We start from the raw sequence: 27,881 nt of genomic DNA, 5'->3' as shown, positions 1-27,881 counted from the left end.
GTCCCTTTAAAATGGAAAAAAGAGAAAACGCCTATCCAACAGGCTTTTACGCGTGCGTAGAAACATTTTGGCCATTGAGGCGTTAGTGGAGCTTAGAGCGCATTCGGGAAGGAAAACAGGTAAATAAAGTTGAATTATTTACCATTTTCATTTGAATAATAAATGCTTTGAATCCTACGTTTGTTCTTGAAGCGGTCAGCTAAAACCGTTGCTCATCGGAACGATAGGAGTCGCTCCTTAGCCTACAATGTAGCAAATCAGTCAGCGAAATTGTTACAAATCATCCGATTGTCAGCGAGCTAAACGTCAGCCAGCTTCAATCTCGGATGTCGTCCATCTCTCTCACTGTTCACACCTATAGGCAGCTGTGATAATATCGCCAGAGATTAAAGCAGTTTTTATTGTTCTAATAACGGTTTCGCGATTCACATCCTGTGCCGCTTTTGAAGAGATGGAAGGAACGGGGCGGGCGGCGCGTTGTTTGTTACATTTCTGCTGGTGTTCTATTTCGGTCATCGCGGTAACATTCCTGTGTAACCCTGGTCAGCGTTTGGTCATTCAGTTTTTAGCTGGCCACGGATGCCTGGAATTCACAGTACACCGTGTGTGACGGCCAGTTCCGTTAATACGTCTATCAGGAGTTCGATAGGTATAACAGGATTATGCGAACTCCGATGCTCTATGGGAAGAGTAACATTAGCCTTAAACACTGTGGCAATTATGAGCCTAGGCCTACTTTATGGTTTGTATATGTAGAATGCTTTAAATGTCTGATTCACCTGTTTTTTTAAATAGTTTTTTTATGACTATGATTACTATTGTCCTGTTTCCTCTCATTGACTTTGTCCCAGTTTAAAAACATGGAACTGACTGTTTCTGGTGAATGTGTTTCTGCCAACAGACACTGTCACCCACCCCAAACAGACCAGCAGGAAACATGGGGAGTGGTACGTTTGTTCTCTATGCTATTCACAGGCCTTCGGCATGTACATTTACGTAAATGTACTACAGGCAAGGCTGGTCCTTGTTTAAACAACTACTCAACACTGTGGTTTGTCCAGGAAAATACACATGTTAGCCGACTCTCCCTTCTGTGAGTCTAATCAATGTTTTTTTACACACAATATGGTTCCTGTCCATGGAGTCCCAAATCAGTCCAACAGAGGGCCGCTCTGTGCCCCTCTCTTGATTCCCAGAGTTAGTTTCATTTATACTGGCCCGGATTGGCCGTTCTAATCAAAGAGGCTTTTGTTTTATACAGAAATGCAGTTAGTAGGCAGCTCCCTCTTTTCTGCTGGCTTTGTATTATCCTCTGCCTTTCTCTCTCTCTCTGCATCTCTCCCTCTCTCCCGTCTTTCTTTTTCTCTCTCTGCATCTCTCCCTCTCTCCCGTCTTTCTTTTTTTCTCTCTCTGCATCTCTCCCTCTCTCCCGTCTTTCTTTTTTTCTCTCTCTGCATCTCTCCCTCTCTCCCGTCTTTCTTTTTTTCTCTCTCTGCATCTCTCCCTCTCTCCCGTCTTTCTTTTTTTCTCTCTCTGCATCTCTCCCTCTCTCCCGTCTTTCTTTTTTTCTCTCTCTGCATCTCTCCCTCTCTCCCGTCTTTCTTTTTTTCTCTATCTGCATCTCTCCCTCTCTCCCCCGTCTTTCTTTTTTTTTTCTCTATCTGCATCTCTCCCTCTCTCCCGTCTTTCTTTTTTTTTTTCTCTCTCTCTGCATCTCTCCCTCTCTCCCGTCTTTCTTTTTTCTCTCTCTGCATCTCTCCCTCTCTCCCGTCTTTCTTTTTTTTCTCTCTGCATCTCTCCCTCTCTCCCGTCTTTCTTTTTCTCTCTCTGCATCTCTCCCTCTCTCCCGTCTTTCTTTTTCTCTCTCTGCATCTCTCCCTCTCTCCCGTCTTTCTTTTTCTCTCTCTGCATCTCTCCCTCTCTCCCGTCTTTCTTTTTCTCTCTCTGCATCTCTCCCTCTCTCCCGTCTTTCTTTTTCTCTCTCTGCATCTCTCCCTCTCTCCCGTCTTTCTTTTTTTCTCTCTGCATCTCTCCCTCTGCATCTTTTTCTCCTCTCTCTCCCGTCTTTCTTTTCTCTCTCTCTCTCCCGTCTTTCTTTTTCTCTCTCTCTCTCTCCCGTCTTTCTTTTTCTCTCTCTCTCTCTCCCGTCTTTCTTTTTCTCTCTCTCTCTCTCCCGTCTTTCTTTTTCTCTCGTCTTTCTCTCTCTCGTCTTTCTTTTTCTCTCTCTCGCTCGTCTTTCTTTTTCTCTCTCTCGCTCTCGTCTTTCTTTTTCTCTCTCTCGCTCTCGTCTTTCTCGCTCTCGTCTTTCTCTCTCTCCCGTCTTTCCCTCTCTCCCGTCTTTCTTTTTCTCTCTCTGCATCTCTCCCTCTCTCCCGTCTTTCTTTTTTTCTCTCTCTGCATCTCTCCCTCTCTCCCGTCTTTCTTTTTCTCTCTCTCTCTCTCCCGTCTTTCTTTTTCTCTCTCTCTCTCTCCCGTCTTTCTTTTTCTCTCTCTCTCTCTCCCGTCTTTCTTTTTCTCCCGTCTTTCTTTTTCTCTCGTCTTTCTCTCTCTCTCGTCTTTCTTTTTCTCTCTCTCGCTCGTCTTTCTTTTTCTCTCCCTCGCTCTCCTTTCTTTTTCTCTCTCGCTCTCGTCTTTCTTTTTCTCTCTCTCGCTCGTCTTTCTCGCTCTCGTCTTTTTCTCTCTCCCGTCTTTCTCTCTCTCCCGTCTTTCTCTCTCTCCCGTCTTTCTTTTTCTCTCTCTCTCTCCCGTCTTTCTTTTTCTCTCTCTCTCCCGTCTTTCTTTTTCTCTCTCTCTCCCGTCTTTCTTTTTCTCTCTCTCTCTCTCTCGTCTTTCTTTTTCTCTCTCTCTCTCCCGTCTTTCTCTCTCTCTCCCGTCTTTCTCTCTCTCTCCCGTCTTTCTCTCTCTCTCTCGTCTTTCTCTCTCTCTCTCGTCTCTCTCTCGCTCTCCCGTCTTTCTCTCTCTCGTCTTTCTTTCTTTCTCTCTCTCTCGCTCTCCCGTCTTTCTCTCTCTCTCGCTCTCCCGTCTTTCTTTCTCTCTCTCTCTCGCTCTCCCGTCTTTCTTTCTCTCTCTCGCTCTCCCGTCTTTCTTTCTCTCTCTCGCTCTCCCGTCTTTCTTTCTCTCTCGCTCTCTCTCTCGCTCTCTCCCGTCTTTCTTTCTCTCTCTCTCTGCATCTCTCCCTCTCCCTACCATTTCTGAATCTCTCATCACTTTTTCTCGCTCTTTTCTCTTCCCTCCCATCTCTCTCTTTCTGACAGTGTTCCTGCCGTCGGACCTGGCCAACTCCGTGTTGAGCCGGCAGCGCAGGGACAACAGCTACCTGCTAGAGGAGATCCGGCAGGGCAACATCCAGAGAGAGTGCAGGGAGGAGATCTGCACCTACGAGGAGGCCAGGGAGGCCTTTGAGAATGACGAGAAAACTGTGAGTGAGACGCACACGCAACACACGTGCGCAACCAGGGTTGGGGTCAATTCCATTTCAGCTCTGTCTAACTAGGACGTAAACTGAAATTCAAATTCCATTATTATTTTTTAATGTTTCTTATATGGGAAGCATTGAGGAAAATTTGACCTCCTTTGTTTGTTTACTTCCTGAATTTAAATGGAATTGACCCCAACCTTGTACGCAACACTCGCTCACGCGGATGCACACACAATGCTCTTTGTCTCACTGTTGCTCCCTCATTGACACACACGCACTTGATAACAAAAACACGTGTAATCCTACTCCAAGTGTGCTGGCCTGTGGAATGTTCCTGCTTTTCAGGAAGTGATTATAATCAGCAGGAAGGGTAGCTGACTCTCTGAGAGTGCTGCTCAGTAGGGAGAGGGTCATTGCTGCAACTGTTGTCAGGACAGGGAATGCACAGTCCGTCCCGCAGAGGGATGTGCAGCACGCACATGTGTGGACAGCTTTGTGTTTTTGTTTTGTATGCGTGTGTGCTCTCTGGAGTATGGCATTCAGAATGCTGCAAATGGCATTTGTAGACTTCACATGTTTCTTTTACCTTAAATGCCCAGGAATTGATAATTCTGCCCAGTAATTGGTCTGATGTAGCTCTCTGATTGGCTGCAGCAACGGTTCTGGGAGGAGTATGTGCGGGAGAGCAGCCCAGGTGGCGGGCTGCAGTCGGCGGTTGGCGGAGTCCACTCCCTCTACCTGATCCTCCCCTTGCTCCTGGTGCTCCTCCTCATCGCAGCAGTGGCCATCACTGTGTGGCGCTGCCACTCCCGTAAGCGTTCGGAGCGCAGCCCCGCCCTGGGGGGCTCCCACCGGGACCCCACACTATCGGTGGTCTCCATGGACCAGTGGGGACGGGACTTCCACGACCACTCCGAGCTCAGCGTCCATAGCAGCCCCGCCTACCCGGGCTCAGAGGTCACGTCTGCGAGGGGAAGCAGGGGAGAGCCACCGCCGTCTTACGAGGAGGCAGTTGGCCACACGGATGTGCACATAGAGACAGAGCCGCCGCCTCAGTATGAGGACATCATTGGCCATGGGAAGTGAAGTAACCCCCCCCATGCCCTGTCTTACCTGATGCCCCACCAGCTCCCCTCCTCTCTCTCCAGCTATATCATCCTCCTGGTCTCAGCCTACACCTCACCTCCCTTTAACTGTTACGTTACTACACTAACGGAGAGTTGTTGGATGCAATAACGTCGACGCTTGCACTGACCATCGGATAGGAGTTGAGTGATAGAGACGATACCAAATGTTTGATCTCACAAAACCAAAATGTATTTTTTTTTATTTTCATTTTATTTTTTTAGCTTCCTCCATACTACCATAGATTTATGTTATGACTACCCTGGAGGTTTGGGGCTTGCAACTGAACGGTGCATGACAATTGTGTGGTGTAAAGGAAAGATGAGAGAACAAACAAGTTGTTTTGAATGTTCAGGAAGTGAATTGTTAAAAAAACCAGCAATTCTTCTGTCGTTTTATCCAATACTGGCTTACCAAAACATATGTACACTTACTGGATCTATGCCAGCGTCGTATGAATTGTGGAAGACTGTCCCAAATGGCACCCTAAATCTTTACACAGTGCACTACGTTTAACCCGAACCCTATGGGTAGCAGTGCACTAAATATGGTATAGGGTAGTTTGGGATTGCAAGCCTGTGTCTGTCTCTCGGAGTGACATTATCTGAGCTGTGCTGGCATGGAGTGACCTGCAAGGAAATATGGGCCAGGAAGCAGCAGAATATGAAGCGACAACGGCCCTTTTTCACTCACAGCGATAAATGCCACTATGGACAGTGTGTGGGTGAGCATGTGTAAGAGTGCACTTGAGTGCTTCTATTTTTTTTTTCTGCAGATAACTGTAGTGACTACATTGATACTAATGTAGTGGATATATGTGGCGTGACTGAAGGCACTTTCTGTTAAGGCTCAAACTGAGCCGTTTGCTCATGAATTTTAAGGCAGTCTGGTTTGGGTCTATTCAGCGCAACTCGGCAAATGTCACCTATTGATACAACGGTCTATTTTACATGCTAATTATGCAGCTGGGGGACTAATTGCTGACATCCTAAGCACCGACTATCTGCCTAATATTCATTATCACAATACGTCAATGGCCCTGTACCCACTTTAGGATGTACAACTGATTTACAACTCATTTGACACCATGGTTATGATACAACGGATAGTTTGGCCGGGATTCAATCTTATCCACGTTATTTGCGCGCTTGCCCTTTGAAAGTCATTTCCATTAAGCCGTCATCTACAGTGTTTTGTTAATGCAGGAACATTGCCTTTTAAAAGGTGCATTGTCAACCACGTTTTACCGATTTTTGAATCCTGGCCTTTGTCTGCACAGTAAATGTTTACACACTAATTGTGCAGTGTCTCCAACACTTGTAATAAAACATTTTTACAAAAACGTTCTATTGTGCCATATGTTGTACATTAGTTGTAGGACTAATGTACGGGGCCTGTGTAATATGTTCATTACAGATTTGCGAGCACTGATGTTTTTTGTTGACCTGTGGAACTCAGCACTTGACCCAATGCTATATGACCTGTGACGTGTTGATGGTCTATTGGTACGTTCAAGACAACTCGAACGATGAGGCCCGAGTTTCCCACTTGGAAAGTATCCGAATCAACCTACGCAAATAACTATTGTTCATTTTAACTTGAGGTTCTGAGCTGTCATGAACACGCCATATGGCCCTGTCCAGAAACAGCCCCCACCCACTTGAGGATTCAATATGTAATAGACACAGTATGTGGTGACATACAGACGAGGTGGAATTGTTGCTAAATTGCTTCCACCTGTCCGTTAAGTTCAGGTCTAGGTAACTGGGGCAAGGAATTCTGGGCAGGGCCAATTTGTTGTACTGTTACCTTTTTTGAAATCCAGTTTTTACGCCTTAAGCAAATGTAAAAAAAAAAAAAAAAAACTTTGAATATGTACTGAGCTTGAATTGTAATTTATAATAAAATACTTAAACATGCGGGGCAGTTGTTAGTGCCTCAATTTATCAAACCACTCTGTCTAATGTAAAAAGCATGATGGATGACTTGTCTTGGTCCTTCTGCAGTCCAAAAACACTGGACATGCTCTATTTTAAAAAGGCTGTTCAAACCTAACCATGCATGAAGAGACTTGAGATTTCTCTGAAGCCCTGGTGTCCTAACCGTGTCAACATTCAGGAAGTAGTCTGGCTTAAAAATAAAAAAACATAAATGCTCCCAAAATTACAAGAGAACCAGTGTCTAAACACAGGCCTCATTACAACCTATACGACAGTCATCCCTCATGCTTAGAATTTGGTTCCCCACTATCAGAGATATGGTCAGGGAACTCTTTCATATACAGTGAACCCTCTATCTACACCACATATGTCAGAGTCAAGGCCCGCGGGCCACATCCGGCCCGCAAGAAGGTTTTTTACGGCCCCTGGGATGATCTTGATTTATTATTAGAACCGGCCCGCAGCAAGCCGGCAGCCCGCAGATCTTTTACACGCACCAATACTACATTTCCCACAATGCAAAGGTGACGCACCGAGCAGTAGGCTGCTTCATTTCAATATTTATTGGCACAGCAGTCGTCAGCATCACAGTAAAATTAACTTTCAGATACCCATCAAAAATGGCAAAACGGAAGGTGGATACTGAGAACCGGGGTTTCAAACAAGGTGGGAGTCGGAGTATATGTTCACGAAGGTAGCTGGAAAACCTGTGTGTCTTCTGTGTGGAGAAAGTGTGGCGGTACTGAAAGAGTATAATCTGAGACGACATTATGAAACGAAACACGCGGACAAAAACAAGAATATGGACATGGAACAAAGGCTACAAAAGGCAGAGGAATTAAAACGAGGCCTCAAATCTCGACAGGCTCTGTTCAAAAAAGCCAAATCACAAGGCCAGGCTGCTGTCAAGGCCAGTTTTATTTTGGCAGAAGAGATCGCTAAATCAGCCCGGCCATTTACGGAGGGGGATTTCATCAAAACTGCATGATTAAAGTTTGTGACGAAGTTTGCCCAGAAAAAGGCAACTCTTTTTAAATGTGAGTCTGAGCAGAAACACCATTGCCGAGAGAGTAGACCAGTTGTCCATCAATCTAAAAGAGCAGCTTGTGAAAAAGGGAAAAGATTTTATTGCATATTCCTTGGCTGTGGATGAGAGCACCGACATTTCTGACATTGCCCAGTTGTCAATTTTCATCCGCGGAGTGGACTCCAACCTAAGCGTGACAGAGGAGTTTTTGGCTTTACGTCCTATGCATGGCACAACTACGGGGCATGATTTGTATGAAGAGGTGTCAAGATGTGTAAATGAGATGGAGCTGCCTTGGGAAAAACTCGTGGGTTTGACAACCGACGGAGCACCTGCGATGTGTGGACACAGGAGCGGACTGGTGGCGAAGATACGGGAAAAGATGCAAGAGGAAAACGCGACAGGTGAGCTGACAGCTTATCATTGTATCATACACCAGGAAGCGTTGTGCGGTAAAGCCTTGAAAATGGAGCATGTAATGAGCATCATCACGCGCACAGTTAACTTTATCAGAGCCAAAGGTTTGAATCACCGCCAGTTCAAGGCATTTCTGACGGAGTTAGAAACGGAGCATGGTGATTTGCCTTATCACACAGAGGTGCGATGGCTAAGCCAGGGAAAGGTGCTTCAAAGATGTTTCGAGCTTCGTGAGGAGATTTGTCTGTTCTTGGACAGCAAAGGGAAAGACACAACACAACTCCGAGACGAAATGTTTCTGTGTGAAATGGCTTTTCTGTGTGACATTACGAGTCATCTGAATGCAATAAACTTGCAGCTGCAGGGTCGGGATCGTGTCATCTCTGATATGTACAGTACAGTGAAGGCATTTAAAACCAAACTGACTCTGTGGGAGACGCAGATGCGGAAAGAAAATTTGAGCCACTTTCCCAGCTGCCAGACCATGAAAGAGAAGCTCTCTACCAGTGCGTTCCCGAGCACACAGTTGGCTGATAAAATAGGTATGCTTGCCGCTGACTTTCGACGCCGATTTGCTGACTTTGAAGCACAAAAAAGCAGGTTGGAACTGCTCGGTAACCCATTTGCTGTTGACGTGGAAAGCTCACCACCAAACCTCCAAATGGAGTTGATTGACCTCCAATGCAATGATGCACTGAGGGCAAAATATGCGGCAGTGGGTGCTGCGGAGTTCGCCCGTTTCCTCCCCGGCACAATGCCCCAGCTGCGCATCCAGGCTGCTCAAACGTTGTCTATGTTTGGCAGCACATACCTGTGTGAACAACTGTTTTCTTTGATGAACCTGAACAAAACATCACACAGAAGTCGACTTACTGCTGAACACCTCCACTCAATTCTGAGGATTTCTTCAGCTCAGAGCCTTACCCCGAACATTGATGAACTTGTGGAAAAGATGGGATACCACCAAGTATCACCCTCAACCTCAAACAAGTGAACATTACTGTGCAATCAACATATTTAGAGTTTTTACTCAGTTCAAGTTTAAAAGTTAAAATTTAATATTTGTTTTCACTGCATGTTACTTCTCCTTAAACAAAGTGTTGTTTTTGATTAATAGATTTTTGCACTTTATTTTTTTGTATTTCAATCTAATTATATTTTAAAAATATTTCAGTTGAGTGGATGATAGAAAATTGCTATTATTGTTTTTTCTTTGAAGTAAATTTAGCCCACTTTTGCTAAAATAGAAAATATAGTCTACTGATGGTGCCTTGAATACCGGTTTCTTTCATTTAATGTTCATGTTATGGGGATATTTATATAAAGGAAATTTGTCTTTTGTGTCTGTTGAAAATTAAAGATTACTGACAGAGCCATAAGAAAATATTGCTTTATTTATCTGATCATATTGTAATATATTTGTTAGGTTTTCAGTAGGTTCAATTAGGTTCACTAGACTATATGCGTCATTTAAAAATTTTTCAATGAACATTCGAACAGTCCGGCCCTCGTCTTGTAGCTGATTTTTTTATTTGGCCCTCCGTCCATTTGACTTTGACACCCCTGATCTACACTGTCCAGTGAGAATATTTATACATATATATATAATATATATACACTGTGTTCACCTGATTGTTGTCCATCAATCTCAGATTCCTCATCTACACCTACTTCATTTGCAAGCAAGGGCATAGTAAGAACAACATCAACCACTTTATTAAACAATTTCTTCACACAAATGATAATTAGCAACAAGAGCAATCAGTAATATTAGACCATAGATGAACCAGTGGAAAATGGTCGCAGCCCAAGCACCAAACACTGACTGAACCCATCCTAACGGATTCCAGTTGATGTCAGGCTGGTGTTCCCTTTCGAGAACACCCCTAAGCTCTTTCAAATGTTCCACTACAATAGTCAAATTGTCATCTCCCTGGGGTATAGATGTACAACAGTGATCTCCTATAATTTGACACACCCCTCCTTCACGTGCTAGCAACATGTCAAGTGCCACTCTATTTTGTTTTGCCATGAGTTGAGTGGCTTGTAATTCTGGTCTTATCATAGAAAACCCTGCAGTGGTCAAATTTACCAGGGATTCCAAATGATATCCTAGCCTATCCAACTCATGTGCATTCTCCGATGCCCCATACCAGGGGATTAAACCACGCCAGAACTTTTCCAATTTCGAGGATCGTCGAGAGTCACTAGGGACATTATTGTATTGCGAGATGTCCCTCTTAATTAGTCTTAACCTGCTTGGAATAGAGGAATTAGTTTTATGCATTACCACAAGGGAGCTGTTTAGTTTACCAAACATACAGCACCCTGTCCAATTTGTGGGTAGGTAGAGACGGGCTTGATCACCACACATCCAATAATGATCAGTAAATGTTGCCGAGCCAAATTGATGAGGAGAACGATCGTCAGTTTCAGCATCAATAATGGTGTGTCCCACCCTCAGTCTAACGGGGTATCCAGAGCTGCATGTTCCCTTCTTCCAGCTACATCCTATTGGGAAAACACTATAATTGACACATGTTGACATTCCCAGATAGGATTCATTCAATTGTGGTATGGAAATATTGCTTGGATTGTGACAATGACAGGTCCTAAATGGGTTTCGCCGGGGTTGGACTTGAATAGGTTCTGGTACACGGGATCTAGGTTCTAAGATGATTCTACTACACCACTGTGAACAATCAAAACCCCCCGTAAATATTTTGTTGATGACAAATTACCATTAATGCATTTATCCCTCAGTGTTCTACCTAGTGAAGGTTGACCCCCTGTGTTCTCATTGGACAAGAGCACCTCTAGTGCACATAGAGTGTCATTAATGCTGACCTCTACTGAATACTGTAAGAATGGGGAGATCGCTGAATGTGGAAACAAGCTACATACAAAACAGGAGGTATTTCCTAACATCAGTTCAGTCTTTACTGTATAGTTAAGCAGTGACCACCAAGTGTTTCCCTCGTGATTCCTACTGTGATGCTCATCCAGTGGATGCATTGACCTTCTTCTTCTTTCGATATGGGAGCGGCTATTGTTTGCTGGACTCCTGTCCTGAGCCTGCCGTTGGCTCGAGCTGGAGTGGCTGTTATTTAAGTCCCGCAGTGGGACTGAATGGTTATCAGTCGAGTCCCTACCATGTTGTCTTTCCAGGACCGGTTGTCCTTGAGTCACTGTCCATATGGCAACTGTAATGAGAAGGCTCAAGACCAGAGCAAGAAACGTGATGCGTAGAGTCTGGGCCTGATCCTCCCATCTAGTCGGTGACTTCCGGCGTCTCTGGTCCTCCATCCTCAGGGTCTGGTGGGCAGTATGGCACCTTCCTGCAGTGATTGGCGTGGATCCAAGTAGACCTCTCAGCTATGCGAACAGCAGTGGGGGTAATCAGCATCACCTGGTATGGTCCAGTCCACCTCTGCTGGTTCCAATGCTTTCGTCTCAGGTCTTTCACCACCACCCAGTCACCTAGTTGCAGTTTGTGCAGGATCCCCACCAGTGGCTGGGGTAGAGCCGCTTTCACCCTGGGGAAAATAGCCTTCAGAACATTGTTTAGAGCAGTACAATAACTTACCATGTCATCGTCACAGCCCATCAGTGTCAGCTTGTTCTGTGGGAAGGGAGAATTAATCATCCTCATTGGTCTACCTGTCAGAACCTCATGAGGAGCCAATCCAGTGGTTCTGTGGGGCCTCCCTCGCATGTACATCACAGTGACCCAAGAAAGTCCCGTCTCTGCCATAAGCTTCACCATCTTAGATTTCAGCGTTTGATTAGCGCGTTCAATTAAACCACCGGATTGCGGCCTTTAGCTACAATGGGTCCTGAGGTCTATCTGCAGACTCTCAGACAAGTTCTGTATCACCAGGTTTACAAAATGGGAGCCATTGTCGCTGGTTAATTTAGATGGTAACCCCCACCTTGGGATGCTCTCCCTAAGGAGATTCTTGGCTACTGCCATAGCAGTGGAATGTCGACATGGGAATGCCTCTACCCACTTGGAGAAAGCATCCACTATCACCAGACAATATTTGTAACCTTGACAAGGAGAGAGTTCAATAAAATCCATCATTATGTGTTCAAATGGTCCTTCAGGGGTCGGATGAGCCGACAGTGGCATGGGAATCCCTCTTCCCATGTTGTTAGTCATGCAAACACAGAAAACCCAGGTGCAAACCAAAATGTATTTACAAAATCAACAACTCCCCCCTTTGACACATGATCCCTTCCATGTGACAACTTAGCTAAGTAGGGGAAACATGAACGTGGTAAGACTGGTAGCCCAGCCGGGCCCAGCCAGAGTTTCTACACCTAGTCATATATACACATAGTCGTTTCCACTTCCTCAACTCAACAGGACCTACAGAGGATTGAAAGTCAGAGATATCAGTGGGAGAGAAGAGGTCATTATCAGGAAGTAAAACCATCTGTAACACAGGGGCCTCCAAAGAGACAGCTGCTGCCAAGTCAGCCATAGCATTACCTTTGGAGACAGGGTCGGAAGAGTTACATGAGCAAGGCACTTACAAACAGCAATTTCAGAAGGGAGCAAAATAGCTTTTGGCAAGTTATCAACAAGTTTTGAATGAGAGATCGCCTTACCAGAGGAGGTCAGGAAGCCGCGCTGTTTCCACAGAGTACCAAAATCATGTACCACACCAAAGGCATATCTGCTATCTGTATAGATCGTAGCAGACTGGCCTTTAGCTAATATGCAAGCTCTAGTGAGTGCAGAAAGGTGGGAGGGTAATTTAGCACTTTCCAGTGTGGTTGAGGCAGTAGTAACCGCATACGCAACCAATGGTTCTCCTTTCTCAGAACGCTGAGCAGAGCCATCTACAAACAGTTCCAAATGTGCATTTTGCAAAGGGACATCAGTTAAATCCGACCTTGGTTTAGAGACAAGCTCCAACAGTTCACAGTCGTGCGGCTCTCCATCATCCTCGGTGGGCAACAAAGTAGCAGGATTTAACACAGTGCACCTCTTCAGGGTCACATGACACATTGTCAGAAGAACATTCTGATAATGGAGCAGTCGAGCTGGTGTTAGATGGGCCGTCTTTGCCTGTGAAATAAGAGCATGTACAGCATGAGGAACGTGTACAGTGAGTTCACACATGGCAACAATGTCTGCACAAGCCAACACAGCTTCAGTAGCAGCAGCCACAGCTCTCAAACAACAAACCAGACCTCTGGCCACACTGTCCAGCTGTTTGGAATAATACCCAACTGGGCGCTGCTTTCCTCCATGTTCCTGTGTTAAAACAGATGACATAAAACCATTTTTCTCACAAAGAGGTTAAAAGGTTTAGAATGGTCAGGGAGCCCCAAACAGGGAGAAGTAGTCATGAGTTGTTTCAGTCTGGTCAGAGCAGTCAGTCCCTCTGGTGTCCACTTAATTTTGTCACTCAGCCATTTTGTGACCATAAATAAGGTCAGCAAGCGGCTGCACCACCTCAGCATAGTCAGGTAACCACGCCCTACAATACCCTGCCATACCAGTCAATGACATCATGTGTCGTTTAGTAACCAGCTGTGGGACAGAGAGAATAGACTGTATCCTCTCTTTACCCAGCTGCCTGCCATTGGGAGAGATGTCATGACCCAAATACCTCACTGTCTGTGAAACCAACTGTAACTTCTTCTTTGAAACTTTGTGGCCATTCTCAGTGAGAAATATCAACAGAGCCCGAGTATCAGTTTCACAAGTTTCCATTGAGCTGGAGCACAACAACAAATCATCTACATACTGAATCAGAGTGCTGCCCTCAGGGGGTATAAAACCTTCCAGATTTTGTGCTAAAGCTGCTGAAAAAATTGCGGCGGATTCCACATAACCCATTGGAGCCCCGGTCCAAGTAAATCGCTTTCCTAGAAACGTGAAAGCAAACCAGAACTGAGATTCTGGTGCCACTGGAATACTGAAAAATGCATTCGTCAAATCAATCACAGAGAACCACTCTGCTGTGGGTGGTACCGCCCCCAACAGTGTAGTAACATTAGGAACCACCGGGGCACGGGCAAAAACTGCATCGTTCACAGGCCTTAAGTCCTGGACAAATCTCCACTCACCTGAAGGTTTTCTAACAGGCAAGATAGGGGTGTTACAGGGTGATTCTGGACAGGGAATTAAAGCACCATTAGCTAACAAAGATGCATGAACAGGTGTAATACCTGCTATTGCCTCCCTACTGAGTGGATACTGTGCTCTAGATGGGCGCCTGGTATCTTTAGGAGTGACTACCATTGGCTCTGCTCCCTTTATTCTCCCAAAAATCATACTTGTCCCTTGCCCATAGGCATTCAGGGACCCCTCTCAGGACAGGTGAGTCTTCACTCAACAACATGATATTGGTAGAAAAAGAAACCTGATCAACACCATGCACACCCCTCTCAGTTGGTGTTCCCCAACTGAGTGGGTAACAACTTGTCAGTGTGCTGGGTGAATAAGTTGACCTTTCAGGGCGCATCTCCCAGTCTGTAGCATCAACCAATCATTTCATCCAAATTCCAGTATCCACCCATTCTACTCTGTCTGATTTTGCAAGGGACACATGTGGTGCGCTATCCTCAAACAGGTAGAGCTCTTTCTGTGCAGGGGTTAGATTAACCCCTAAAGCACAGAAATCACTGCTACAGTATAAACCCTCACACTGCACTGACTCATTCTGTAATGTATCACACAGCCATCGTTTCTCATAATGGAGATCTCTTGTCAATGGTGAAAAATTGGAGGTGCAATGTAAGCCTGCTTCAGACATGAAACTGCCCTCGTGGCCCCAATGGGTTTTGGCCATTGAGAAAACACGAGCAATATTGGGCACCTCATCATCAACATCCCATGCATAATACCAGTCACAACACTCAGACATTAACATCAATTGCTCCCCCACTCCCTCCTCTTCCTCATGAATAACAGTTAAACTGGTTCGGCCACATGTTATGTTGATGCCAAGTTTACACAGGAGGTCCCTGCCCATCAGATTGGCAGGACAGTGGTCAGAGTAGAGAAATTGATGTTGACACTTCTCCTCACAAAAGGAGACAGGCAGAGGCATAGTTACCTGCTCTGAGTGGGAGGCCTGAAGCCCCTACAGTTTTGACTATTTCATTAGACATGGGAGGTTTTATCATAGCCTTGCAGTTAATGACAGACATAGCAGCCCCAGTATCAACAATAAATATTAATGACTCACCATTGACGCAAGCCTCCACTGTTGCCTCTACTCTCGGAAGGGTGTGACACTTTAAAAACAAATGCTCTTGTTGCTCTGAGGATTTTAGCACAACTGTCCCTGTCTTCTCATCATGTCAATACTCCTCTTCCTGTCCCTGTCCTGGATTGTACAGGGTCGTCTGTGCCGGCGGCCCCGTCTGCCAGGCTCCAGTTTGTCCTCTGTACTCACACATTTTATTTTTTACTATGTTCGGGATGTGGTATCCACTCGGCTCGCTGCCTCTCCGATCTTCGGTTGGTCCATCTGCTCCGTTCCCGAAGTGTGGTCTCCCTGAGATCCCGAGTTTGAGGGATCCCTTGTGCACGATTACCTAGGTCGTCAGGAGCGGTCACCGAGTGAAGATTCACATCCCATCCCCGTCGCCAAATGTCGTGGAAATTTCCTTAATTACCAAATGATGAGAGCAAATCACACACCAGTCAGAGTTATGCTTCATCTTCACCTTTAATAATAATTAAGCTTTTGCAAAAGCATTTTGACTTTCAACAGTTCAGTATCTCTAACGAAAAGTTGAGAGTGCTCAACATATAATGGCAACTGGGATCCTTTATAGCAAAGATCCACCCCCCCTAGTTGACATGACAAACCACAGGTCTTAGGAACTTACACAAAGAAAGACTTTAAATTATCGTTCAGTTTGGTCTCCTAAACAAAGCTCTTATCTCGTCCTTGGTACAAAATGGTACCAAGACATTACCCCCTCCCAATGATATATATCAAATTGTCATTTTAGATACTCCATCCTAAATACAACCAATTCTGGACAAGTTCACGGAGAGGAAAGTGAGCCTCTAGGTCAAGATAGGGGCAACGAGAGAGGGAACATAGAATGGTTCCAGACACTGCCATCCTCCTCTCCCCGATGGGAAAAGTAGGGAGTGACTGGCACACAGACACAGTGGAGCCAAGAGATAATTGGTTCCCCATCAATAATCTCTTCACATGGTTTAAAATATGTTTACACATGATGACACCTTGACCTCTCCCCTCTCTGCAGCCCAAGCAACTTAGTCCTGACCGAGAACAGATAAACTGCAAATGGCCACCACTATAGTACAACAAAATACATTCTTATGAGAAATAACTCATAAGCATATCATGAAAATAAAACATCCTATCTATGTTACCCAACTACTTCTGATTAATCCCCAACAGGAGACCAAGAGGCCACTGTAGCTAGAGAGAAAAATATACTAGCAGAGCAAGCCAATCTCAACCAGTTGGTACACAGGAAATATTAACTGAAGCAGTCGGGCGGAAGGCAAAGGGGTAGCGGTTCAGGGAGTGTCGGGCCAGTTACCGAAAAGGTCACTAGTTTGAAATCACCTAGGTGAAAAAAATCAGTTTGTGCCCTTGAACAAGGCACTTAGCCCAAATTGTTCCTGTAAGTCACTCTGGATAAAACATTTAAATGGTAGTGTTAAGGCTTATCTGACACAGACAATAGTATATCAAGCAATAAGAAACAGACAGCAAAAGAAATAAAGGCAGGTGTGCATTTTCCAGTAACAACTAGCTAATCGCATCAGCGGTGAGTTGGCCGATGACAAAGCAGTCAAAGGGACGGACGCCTGTTCCAGTCAACAGCTCATGTCGGCTCCTGTTCTGAAGGCTGAGTCAGGTTGGTATCTCCACGGCAACGGCCATTTCAGACCCACTCCTTGGGGTTTCGTAACACCTCCAGCGTATCGGCCTCCTGGGAACCTTTAGGAGGTTCATGCATGTACTCCCACCTGTGAAGAGAGTCGGCATGAATGAGGCGTCTGGGGCTTTTTCAGTGAGTGCATATAGAAATGTAATGTACACAGCTGACATTAGAGGGCTCTGGTTGATGCTGTGGTGCAGCTCGGTCATGGTATGAACCATGAAGGACATGCACAGTGTGTGTTCCACAGGGCTCTGCTCAATTTTTATTTTATTTAACGAGGCAATAAGAACATTCTTATTTACAATGAAGGCCTAGGAACAGTGGGTTAACTGCCTTGTTCAGGGGCAGATCGACAGATTTTTACCTCGTCGACTCGGTGATTCAGTACTATGCACACACACACAGGGCGTACGCAGTACTACACACACACGGGGCGTACGCAGTACTACACACACACACGGGGCGTACGCCGTGCTACACACACACACGGGGCGTACGCCGTGCTACACACACACACGGGGCGTACGCAGTGCTACACACACACACGGGGCGTACGCAGTGCTACACACACACACGGGGCGTACGCAGTGCTACACACACACACACACACAGGGCGTACGCAGGGCTACACACACACACGGGGCGTACGCAGGGCTACACACACACACACACGGGGCGTACGCAGGGCTACACACACACGGGGCGTACGCAGGGCTACACACACACACACACGGGGCGTACGCAGGGCTACACACACACACACGAGGCGTACGCAGGGCTACACACACGGGGCGTACGCAGTGCTACACACACACACACACACACGGGGCGTACGCAGTGCTACACACACACACAGGGCGTACGCAGGGCTACACACACACACACACACAGGGCGTACGCAGTGCTACATACACACACACACAGGGCGTACGCAGTGCTACACACACGCACACACAGGGCGTACGCAGTGCTACACACACACACACACACAGGGCGTACGCAGTGCTACACACACACACAGGGCGTACGCAGGGCTACACACACACACACACGAGGCGTACGCAGGGCTACACACACACACACACACACACACACACACACACGGGGCGTACGCAGGGCTACACACACACACACGGGGCGTACGCAGTGCTACACACACACACACGGGGCGTACGCAGTGCTACACACACACAGGGCGTACGCAGGGCTACACACACACACACACACACACAGGGCGTACGCAGGGATACACACACACACACAGGGCGTACGCAGTGCTACACACACACACACACAGGGCGTACGCAGTGCTACACACACACACACACAGGGCGTACGCAGTGCTACACACACACACAGGGCGTACGCAGGGCTACACACACACACACACAGGGCGTACGCAGTGCTACACACACACACACACAGGGCGTACGCAGTGCTACACACACACACCGAGCGTACGCAGTGCTACACACACACACCGGGCGTACGCAGTACCACACACACACACACCGGGCGTACGCAGTGCTACACACACACACCGGGCGTACGCAGTGCTACACACACACACCGGGCGTACGCAGTGCTACACACACACACAGGGCGTACGCAGTGCTACACACACACACAGGGCGTACGCAGTGCTACACACACACACCGGGCGTACGCAGTGCTACACACACACCGGGCGTACGCAGTGCTACACACACACAGGGCGTACGCAGTGCTACACACACACAGGGCGTACGCAGTGCTACACACACACAGGGCGTACGCAGTGCTACACACACACAGGGCGTACGCAGTGCTACACACACACAGGGCGTACGCAGTGCTACACACACACAGGGCGTACGCAGTGCTACACACACAGGGCGTACGCAGGGCGTACGCAGTGCTACACACACACACAGGGCGTACGCAGTGCTACACACACACAGGGCGTACGCAGTGCTACACACACACAGGGCGTACGCAGTACTACACACACACACCAGGCGTACGCAGTACTACACACACACACAGGGCATACGCAGTACTACACACACACACGGGGCGTACGCAGTGCTACACACACACACGGGGCGTACGCAGTGCTACACACACACACGGGGCGTACGCAGTGCTACACACACACACGGGGCGTACGCAGTGCTACACACACACACGGGGCGTACGCAGTGCTACACACACACACACACACACACACACAGGGCGTACGCAGGGCTACACACACACACGGGGCGTACGCAGTACTACACACACACACACGGGGCGTACGCAGTACTACACACACACACGGGGCGTACGAAGTACTACACACACACACGGGGCGTACACAGTACCACACACACGGGGCATACTCAGTACCTCACACACACACTCTAGCGTACGCCATAGGTCGACCGATTAATCAGAGCCGATTTCAAGTTTTCATAACAATCCGGTATTTTTTGACACCGATTTTGCCTGATTAAAAAAAATCTTTATTTAACTAGGCAAGTCAGTTAAGAACACATTCTTATTTTCAATGACGGCCTAGGAACGATGGGTTAACTGCCTCGTTCAGGGGCAGAACGACAGATTTTCACCTTGTCAGCTCGGGGGATCCAACCTTGCAACCTTACATTTAACTCGTCCAACGCAATAACGGCCTGCCTCTCGTTGCACTCCACAAGGAGACTGCCTGTTACGCGAATGCAGTAAGCCAAGGTAAGTTTCTAGCTAGTTAAACTTATCTTATAAAAAACAATCAATCAATCATAATCACTAGTTAACTACACATGGTTGATATTATCTAGCGTGTCCTGTGTTGCATATAATCTGACTGAGCATACAAGCATACAAGTATCTAAGTATCTGACTGAGCGGTGGTAGGCAGAAGCAGGCGCGTAAACATTCATTCAAACAGCACTTTCGGGCGTTTTGCCAGCAGCTCTCCCTTGTGGGTCAAGCATTGTGCTGTTTATGACTTCAAGCCTATCAACTCCCGAGATGAGGCTTGTGTAACCGAAGTGAAATGGCTAGCTTGTTAGCGCGCGCTAATAGCGTTTCAAACGTCACTCACTGAGCCTTGGAGTGGTTGTTTCCCTTGCTCTGCATGGGTAATGCTGCTTTGAGGGTGGCTGTTGTCGTTGTGTTGCTGGTTCGAGCCCAGGGAGGAGCGAGGAGAGGGACGGAAGCTATACTGTTACACTGGCAATACTAAAGTGCCTATAAGATCATCCAATAGTCAAAGGTTAACTTCTTATCGCTGCAGGGGCAGTATTGAGTAGCTTGGATGAAAGGTGCCCATTGTCAACGGCCAGCTCCTCAGTCTCAGTTGCTAATATATGCATATTATTATTAGGATTGGATAGAAAACACTCTAAAGTTTCCAAAACTGTCCAAATATTGTCTGTGAGTATAACAGAGCTGATATTGCAGGCGAAACCCTGAGAAAAATCAAACCAGGAAGTGGCTTCTATTTTGAAAACTCCATGTTCCATAGCCTCCCTTTGCTCCATTTAAAGGGATATCAACCAGATTCCTTTTCCTATCGCTTCCTCAAGGTGTCAACAGTCTTCAGACATAGTTTCAGGCTTTTATTTTGAAAAATGAGCCAGAAAGATAACATCGCGCCAAGTGGTCGCATGAGTTTTGCTCGCGCAACAGAGTTTGGACAGCCATTGCTTTTCCCTCTCCTACTGATAAAGACATTTGCGGTTGATATATTATCGATTATATATTTGAAAAACAACCTGAGGATTGATTATAAAAAACATTTGACATGTTTCTGTGGACACGGAAACTATACGGAAACTATTTGAAATTTGTCTGCGTTGTCGTGACTGCTCTTTCCTGTGGATTTCTGAACATAACGCGCCAAACAAACAGAGGTATTTTTGATATAAAAATAATCTTTATGGAACAAAAGGAACATTTATTGTGTAACTGTGAGTCTCGTGAGTGAAAACATCCGAAGATCATCAAAGGTAAACTATTAATTTGATTGCTTTTATGATTTTCGTGACCAAGCTACTTGATGCTAAATGTACTTAATGTTTTGTCGAGCGATCGATAAACTTACACAAACGCTTGGATTGCGTTCGCTGTAAAGCATATTTTCAAAATCTGACACGACAGATGGATTAACAAAAGGCTAAACTGGTTTTTGCAATATTGCACTTGTGATTTCATGAATATAAATATTTTTAGTAATATGCTATGCACTATGCAATTCAGCGGTTGTTGATGACAATTATTCCGTTAACGGGATTGCAGCCATAACAAGTTAATGAAATACAAATGGTACAGAGGGAAATAGTCCTATAATTCCTACAACCTAAAACTTCTTACCTGGGAATATTGAAGCTTTCATATGTTCTCATGTTCTGAGCAAGGAACTGAAACGTTAGCTTTCTTACATGGCACATATTGCTTTCTTCTCCAACACTTTGTTTTTGCATTTTTAATTTAAACCAAATTGAACACGTTTCATTATTTATTTGAGGCTAAATTGATTTTATTGATGTATTATATTAAGTTAAAATAAGTGTTAATTCAGTATTGTTGTGTGCGCAGGGCGTGCGCAGTACTACGCACACAGGGCGTGCGCAGTACTACGCACACAGGGCGTGCGCAGTACTACACACACAGGGCGTGCGCAGTACTACACACACAGGGCGTGCGCAGTACTACACACACAGGGCGTGCGCAGTACTACACACACAGGGCGTGCGCAGTACTACACACACACACACACACACAGGGCGTACGCAGTACTACACACACACACACAGGGCGTACGCAGTACTACACACACACACACAGGGCGTACGCAGTACTACACACACACAGGGCGTGCGCAGTACTGCACACACACACACACAGGGCGTGCGTACGCAGGCGTACTGCACACACACACACACAGGGCGTACGCAGTACTACACACACACACACAGGGCGTACGCAGTACTACACACACACACACAGGGCGTACGCAGTACTACACACACACACACAGGGCGTACGCAGTACTACACACACACACACAGGGCGTACGCAGTACTACACACACACACACACACGGTGTGCGCAGTAGATCACACAGTACTACACACACACACACACGGTGTGCGCAGTAGATCACACAGTACCACACACACGGCGTGCGCAGTAGATCACACAGTACTACACACACACACACAGGGCGTACGCAGTAGATCACACAGTACTACACACACACACACAGGGCGTGCGCAGTAGATCACACAGTACTACACACACACACACAGGGCGTACGCAGTAGATCACACAGTACTACACACACACACACAGGGCGTTGCAGTACTCACACACACACACACAGGGCGTACGCAGTACTACACACACAGAGTCTTCACACACGGGTTTAAAAAGTGCAATTTATGGGAAGTAGTGTAAGAGTGCACACATCAGGAGGAAGGAGAGATTATTGGGACGCAACCCCAGTACTCATTCCCAATCACTACACACCAGTGCACACAGGTGACTGCGCTCACTTGGCTGTGAGGGGCAGAGACATGAGGAGATCACACAGTACCACACACATACCTGAAAACGACCAAAGGCTTAATGGGACACAAGCACAGACACAGAACCAAACTGTTAGATCACCTACTGTTAGTGACCACACACACGGCGTGCTTCTCCAAGCTCTGATGCTGCTGATGGTCATCCTACACAGTACTCAGCACTCTACCCTCTACACACATCACAAATTTAATCAAACACCTCATGGGCAAGTCAATTAAGAACAAATTCGCAATGACGGCCTACCCTGATCACACAGTACTCCCAATCACACACACACACAGGGCTGTAGTGATGCCTCTAGCAAAGATCACACAGTACTAAACACACACACATAGGCTATGGGCGTAGAAAACAGACTGATGGCCTCTAGATCACACAGTACTACACACACACACAACAGGGCGGCTGGCACGCATTTGCTAGATCATGTATTTATTTTTCACAGTACTCTAATTAAAACACACACAGAGTCTTCACTGGTCCAAGGTTGCGTTCCAATAATCTCTCACTTTTTCCCAAAATCAGGAGGAACTTTTTTTAAAAAACTTTTTCACGTTTGGGGTAGATCATATTCACCATAAAAATGCACCTTTATAATAAAAGCATGACATGCATAATCGCATTTGTGGTCACGTTTGAGAATGGTGTTTTCCCGCTACTTGATTGCATTTTGGAACATTCGCGCTTGTAGCCTCCTGCCGTGTGCACATTGCTGCGCTTATAATGTGAATAGTTGATCAACATTTGAAGCTAAAAAAGTTCTGATATGTTGCGTCAGCCTCATTGCTTAAAAACATTTTTTTTTTATGCTAGTGGTTGTATTAATTTGGGATCTATCGCATCCCACAACTGTCCCAGACTATGTTTGGAATATTTATTTCTCGCACAGAATAGGTCAACTTTTGTACTATGGTGGATAGTAGAATGACATAGGCAGCTTATGTCAATCTACTATTCCCCATAGTACAAACGTTGACAGGCTAGTGCTTTTGCTGTTCGTTAGGCCCACTCATCTTGTTGGCTGACAACGTACTTGTGGACAGTTCTTCCAATATCTTCAATGTGCACCTCGGAATTGGATAAGGATGAGCACAGTTGCATCCCCGATGTGTTTATCTTCACTTGTAGCCTGTGAGAAAGACCCGATCACGTGACGGGCATTGGCTAATAAGAATTGAGCCATGTGAGTGAGAGGTGCTTCAGAGCACGCAGCCGGGAGAAGGGAATTATAATTATTATATTCAGCCCAAGGGCACAGCGGCCACAAAAGGCATGGATTTCTTTAGGGTACATTACGGCTACACAAAGGGGATGTCACAGGGAAATTCGAGGTATTAGCAAGTGCATGTCAAATTGTGAATGACAGACTGATGAAGTGTGTGCAGCCTGCACAAAAAAACAAAGCAGAGCTCATGCCTTTCATGTGACTTTTTTCAAATAATCAGAGTCACATCATGCAGCCTTTGAATTTTTTTATACATTCTAACGTTGGGCTATATTCTTTGATCACAACTAAAGTTGCATAAATAAATCTAAATTAAGCATATAGGAAGACCGGTTTCTTTGTTAACCGCTCACAGAAAAGCGGCATGTGCGCACTCCCTCAGAAATCTTTTGGAGAAAACATCCTTTCTATTTTATTCAGCTATGTTCAATTGTATTCTTCATACTATAAAATAATATAAAACAATGCAAATCTGGTCTGCTAAATTAACTAGTATAGCCCACAGCCATATTGCATAGCCAGATCAGGGCCTAACATAAGGACAAGGAGTATGCCATTCTGTTCTTCTGAAATAAGACTACATTTTCTTCATATCATGTTTCTTTAGACGTGTCTAAAATACATAATGGATTTATTAGACGATCCAAAAGGTCTGCATCAGTGGCTTGTCGTCTATGCGTGGAAGCCAGGGAGATGCTAAATGTGTTTATGTTCATTAAACGGTCAATTACCTTGAGACAGGCAATTATTTGCTTGACAATCACAAAACGTCATGACCGCCACAGCCCGAGGTACACCCACACCCTCTCATTTGTACCCACCTGCCTCTCCGCACCTGCTGCCAGTCCTTCTCCTCTGGGCTGAAGGGGTCATCGAGGTGTTTGTAGACGATGGGCAAGTAACAGGGCACCACGGTCTGGGCACAGCTCCTAACGAAGCTGAATGCCTCCTCCTGGCTGGGAGAGTCCAGGTCGTCAAAGAAGATGCCACCGATGCCCCGCGTCTCGCCACGATGGCGGATGTAGAAGTACCGGTCACACCTGCAGGCAACAGGAGTGCTTTGAATTAAACTAAGCTTGAGGACAAACATTTTTGCAGGTTACGGAAACACTTGAATTATACCTGCCCGCGGGTACTGTATATTGCCTTATAACTTGTTATACTCATGATTTTATACCAGCAGGGTTTAATTCAAGTGTTACCAATGTTTAATTTCCATAATTGCAGCATAACTTGTACAATGCAGTACTTTTACAGGTATTTGACACACGGTAGAAATGTTGAGCTCCTGGTTTCAATGACTAAACACAGAGGTAGTTATTAGATATGATTACACTCAATGAAAATGTAACCCAATGTTCTTTAAATATACAACTACTGTATGTTTGAGTTGAGAGAAGATCAAGATAATCAAAATCAAGATGTCAATCTGGAGGGGATGACCACTGTGTCAATGTGTAAAACACAAACAGCTTATAGGAACCTAGCCATTAAAGTAACACAGACACACACATCCATGTACAGTATCCATACTCACTTACCCTCCCGTTCATTGACACGTCATTCACTAGCTCTGAAGAAATGGCCATTCAGCATTGAACAGTAGAGACCCACCCAGTGTAGTCACCCACCCACCCACCCAGTCATTACCACATGTTGTATGAAGTCACCGATATGGGTCGTACCACTTTTTGAAGTCGGGGTAGTACTTGGGGTGATGTTTTTCACAGGCCTCCTTCAGACTGTTGTGAAAGTGAGCACCATCCTCCTTATTGACATAGGTAGGAGTCAGGTCTGTACCGCCACCAAACCACCACTGTTTAGTGCCTGGGACAGACACACACACACGAGAAGACAAGAGCCATCATTCATTATCTCAGCTCCAACACTTGAATGGTGTGACGTCACAGCCTGACACTCACCATCTTCTTCTTCTATCTCAAAGTATCTGTAGTTGAAGTGCACTGTGGGAATGTGGGGGTTCTTGGGGTGGATGACTGAGCTCACACCCATGGCACAGAATGGCAGGATGCCTAGGAGTGAACATAATACAATATTATACAATACAATACCGTAATATACATCTCAACCATAGTCGGACTCAAGAATCCAATCCTGATTCCTTGAACACATCAGGTTGTCGGAATGGCACGAATGGCTCTCTCTGGTCTTGAGTGACACACGTAGCATGAGGTAACACACGGTACTGCAAGACAACATAAGGTATTGCTGAAATGAATGAGGCTGATATGAACCTAGGGCGTCCACTCACCATCTTTCCCTCGGAGAACCTTCCCTCTGCTGCGCATCTGCTTGGCGGCCTCCTCGGTCAGGTTCCCAAACACCACGGACACGTTGACCCCCGCCTTCTCAAACACCTTCCCATCCTGCAGCACACAGCTGATGCCCCCGCCACCTGATACAGACACAAGATGTTAAGAAAGAGCCAAACACCAAGGCACCTTAATAATGCTATGTAAAACAGACAGTGAGACAATGGCATGGGTGCCGAATGTTGCATGTTGCTACTGTGGATGTTGGGCCAGGGTGGATAACCTTTGGATTAGCCAGAATAGACTCTGACCTTAGTTTACAGCTGCACTGGAGTCGGACAGGCTTCCTGATTAGGTTAAGACACCGCAGAGCCGGCACAAACTATGGGCTCGGAAAACGTACCTCAACCCAGAGGTGAGAAATGTGTCGTACTCAGAATTGTCCCATTATCCCAACTGTTACGCCAAGAAGATTGAACGACTGCTAAAATTCTAGCAGTCGGCACAAGAAACTGTTCGTCGGGAGCTTCATGAAAAGCCTAAGATCACCATGCGCAATGCCAAGCATCGGTTGGAGTGGCGTAAAGCCCACCACCGTTGGACTCTGGAGCAGTGAATCACGCTTCACCATCCGGCCTGCACAGAACCCTGACCTCAACCCCATCGAAACACCTTTGGGATGAATTGGAACGCAGACTGCGAGCCGGCCCTAATTCCCCAACATCAGTGCCTGACCTCACTAATGCTCTTGTGACTGAATGGATGGATGCATGTTCCCGCAGCAATGCTCAAACATCTAGTAAAGAGAAGGAGGCTGTTATAGCAGCAAATCATTCCATGATTTTGGAATGAGATGTTAGATGAGCAGGTGTCCACATACTTTTGGTCTTATAGTGTTGGTCTACGTTGGCCTATAGGTAAGATGCTCTGGCCTTAGGTTGGGGTTCCTAACCGACTATCCATGCGGGATGGGTACGGGCTGTGTGTACCAAATGGCACGTGCCAAAGGGAGCGATTACATGCCTTCTTTCCGTTCCCACTTGTCCACTTTGAACTTGCCGCCGTCCACCTCCTCGAGCGCTCTGCAGAACTCCGCCTGAGTCTCCATGATCAGCATCTCCATCCTCGTGCACATTTCCTCTTTCTTCTGCTGCAGCACTTTGACGTCAGTACACGGCGGAGACATGAACTTCTTGCATTTCTCCGATATCTCCGTCTCCTCGGTTTTGGTGATCATGGTTGCCATTTCAGCCCGCTGAAAGTGACTCGCGCTAGCCACAAAACCCACCACTGCCGCCGCTGCTCCAGCAACCAGCAGGGCGCTTCTCCTGGTTCGCCCGGTTGCCGTTTTGCCTGCAGTCCCATTGGACATGAACTGCACTCCAGTAGCTTTGGGAACCCATCTCGCTCCCGGAAGCGGAGTTAACCTGCGGACCGAAGTGTTATGGAAGAAAGATATGCGCGAGTCCACTATGGAAGCTCGCGTTGAATACGGAAAAAAACATAGTCTCGCCGTGGTTTGCGCCGTTCTGTTCATGGAATAAAGAACGATGGTCGCCATGACTTGTAAATGATCTAGCTGTCATCTCCATGTAAAATGTACAGTTTGTAGACATCCATCTAGCAAAACTGAAAACTACAATCACAAGTAGACAGCCGTGCACGCACGCTAAGGTCCGGGGGTGTGTCCTTGGCTTGAACCGAGCGAGGAGGCATGGGAAATGATGTTCTCGATGAGTCTGTCCAGGTTTGTTTGATTGACAGTAAATTACAGCAAACAGCAAGACCCACAAGCCAGTGCTTTTCTGTAGGCGTGTCGTTATTATCCAGACCGTGATAAGAGACGCCTTTCTTCTCTGCTTATGCGCTCTTTGCAAAGATAGTAATTGAAAAATAATAATTGTCGCATAATGACGAATGGATTTATTTTCTTATTCACGTTATTAAAGCATGACGTAAAATAGTAGGTCTTAATTTATTTATGTCACTATTTCCAACAACA

General features: G+C 46.2%; 2 protein-coding genes across 5 annotated transcripts; one reads left to right on the top strand and one right to left on the bottom strand.

Moving 5' to 3' along the window:
* Positions 1 to 49: 49 nt before the first annotated feature.
* LOC115108079 (transmembrane gamma-carboxyglutamic acid protein 1-like) lies at positions 50 to 6,462 on the top strand. Of its 3 annotated transcripts, none has more exons than XM_029632026.2 (4): positions 50 to 119; positions 902 to 947; positions 3,255 to 3,418; positions 4,055 to 6,462. In XM_029632026.2, exons 2-4 carry the CDS (start codon positions 938 to 940, stop codon positions 4,502 to 4,504), a joined length of 624 nt encoding a protein of 207 aa, XP_029487886.1. In that variant the 5' UTR covers positions 50 to 119; positions 902 to 937; the 3' UTR covers positions 4,505 to 6,462. The 3 variants fall into 3 exon arrangements, with proteins under 3 accessions (XP_029487886.1, XP_029487884.1, XP_029487885.1); XM_029632024.2 differs by lacking the exon at positions 50 to 119 and adding an exon at positions 303 to 742; XM_029632025.2 differs by lacking the exon at positions 50 to 119 and adding an exon at positions 320 to 742 and having other exon boundaries at positions 4,073 to 6,462.
* Positions 6,463 to 15,602: 9,140 nt separating this feature from the next.
* On the bottom strand, positions 15,603 to 27,580 carry LOC115108078 (oxygen-dependent coproporphyrinogen-III oxidase, mitochondrial-like). 2 transcript variants are annotated; one of them, XM_065008944.1, is made up of 7 exons: positions 26,903 to 27,580; positions 25,879 to 26,022; positions 25,529 to 25,639; positions 25,292 to 25,433; positions 24,384 to 24,646; positions 22,348 to 22,399; positions 15,603 to 16,910 (listed from the first exon to the last, which is right to left on the bottom strand). In XM_065008944.1, the coding sequence occupies exons 1-7, from the start codon at positions 27,438 to 27,440 to the stop codon at positions 16,826 to 16,828; spliced, it is 1,335 nt and encodes a 444-aa protein (XP_064865016.1). In that variant the 5' UTR covers positions 27,441 to 27,580; the 3' UTR covers positions 15,603 to 16,825. The 2 variants fall into 2 exon arrangements, with proteins under 2 accessions (XP_064865016.1, XP_064865015.1); XM_065008943.1 differs by lacking the exon at positions 22,348 to 22,399 and having other exon boundaries at positions 24,428 to 24,646; positions 26,903 to 27,579.
* Between the last annotated feature and the right edge of the window lie 301 nt (positions 27,581 to 27,881).

The sequence above is a fragment of the Oncorhynchus nerka genome, linkage group LG24 (assembly GCF_034236695.1).
Source record: "Oncorhynchus nerka isolate Pitt River linkage group LG24, Oner_Uvic_2.0, whole genome shotgun sequence".
In the NCBI taxonomy this organism is placed as follows: Eukaryota; Metazoa; Chordata; class Actinopteri; order Salmoniformes; family Salmonidae; genus Oncorhynchus; species Oncorhynchus nerka.
Note: the sequence above shows the minus strand (reverse complement) of the source record. Positions and strands in the feature narration are given on the sequence as shown.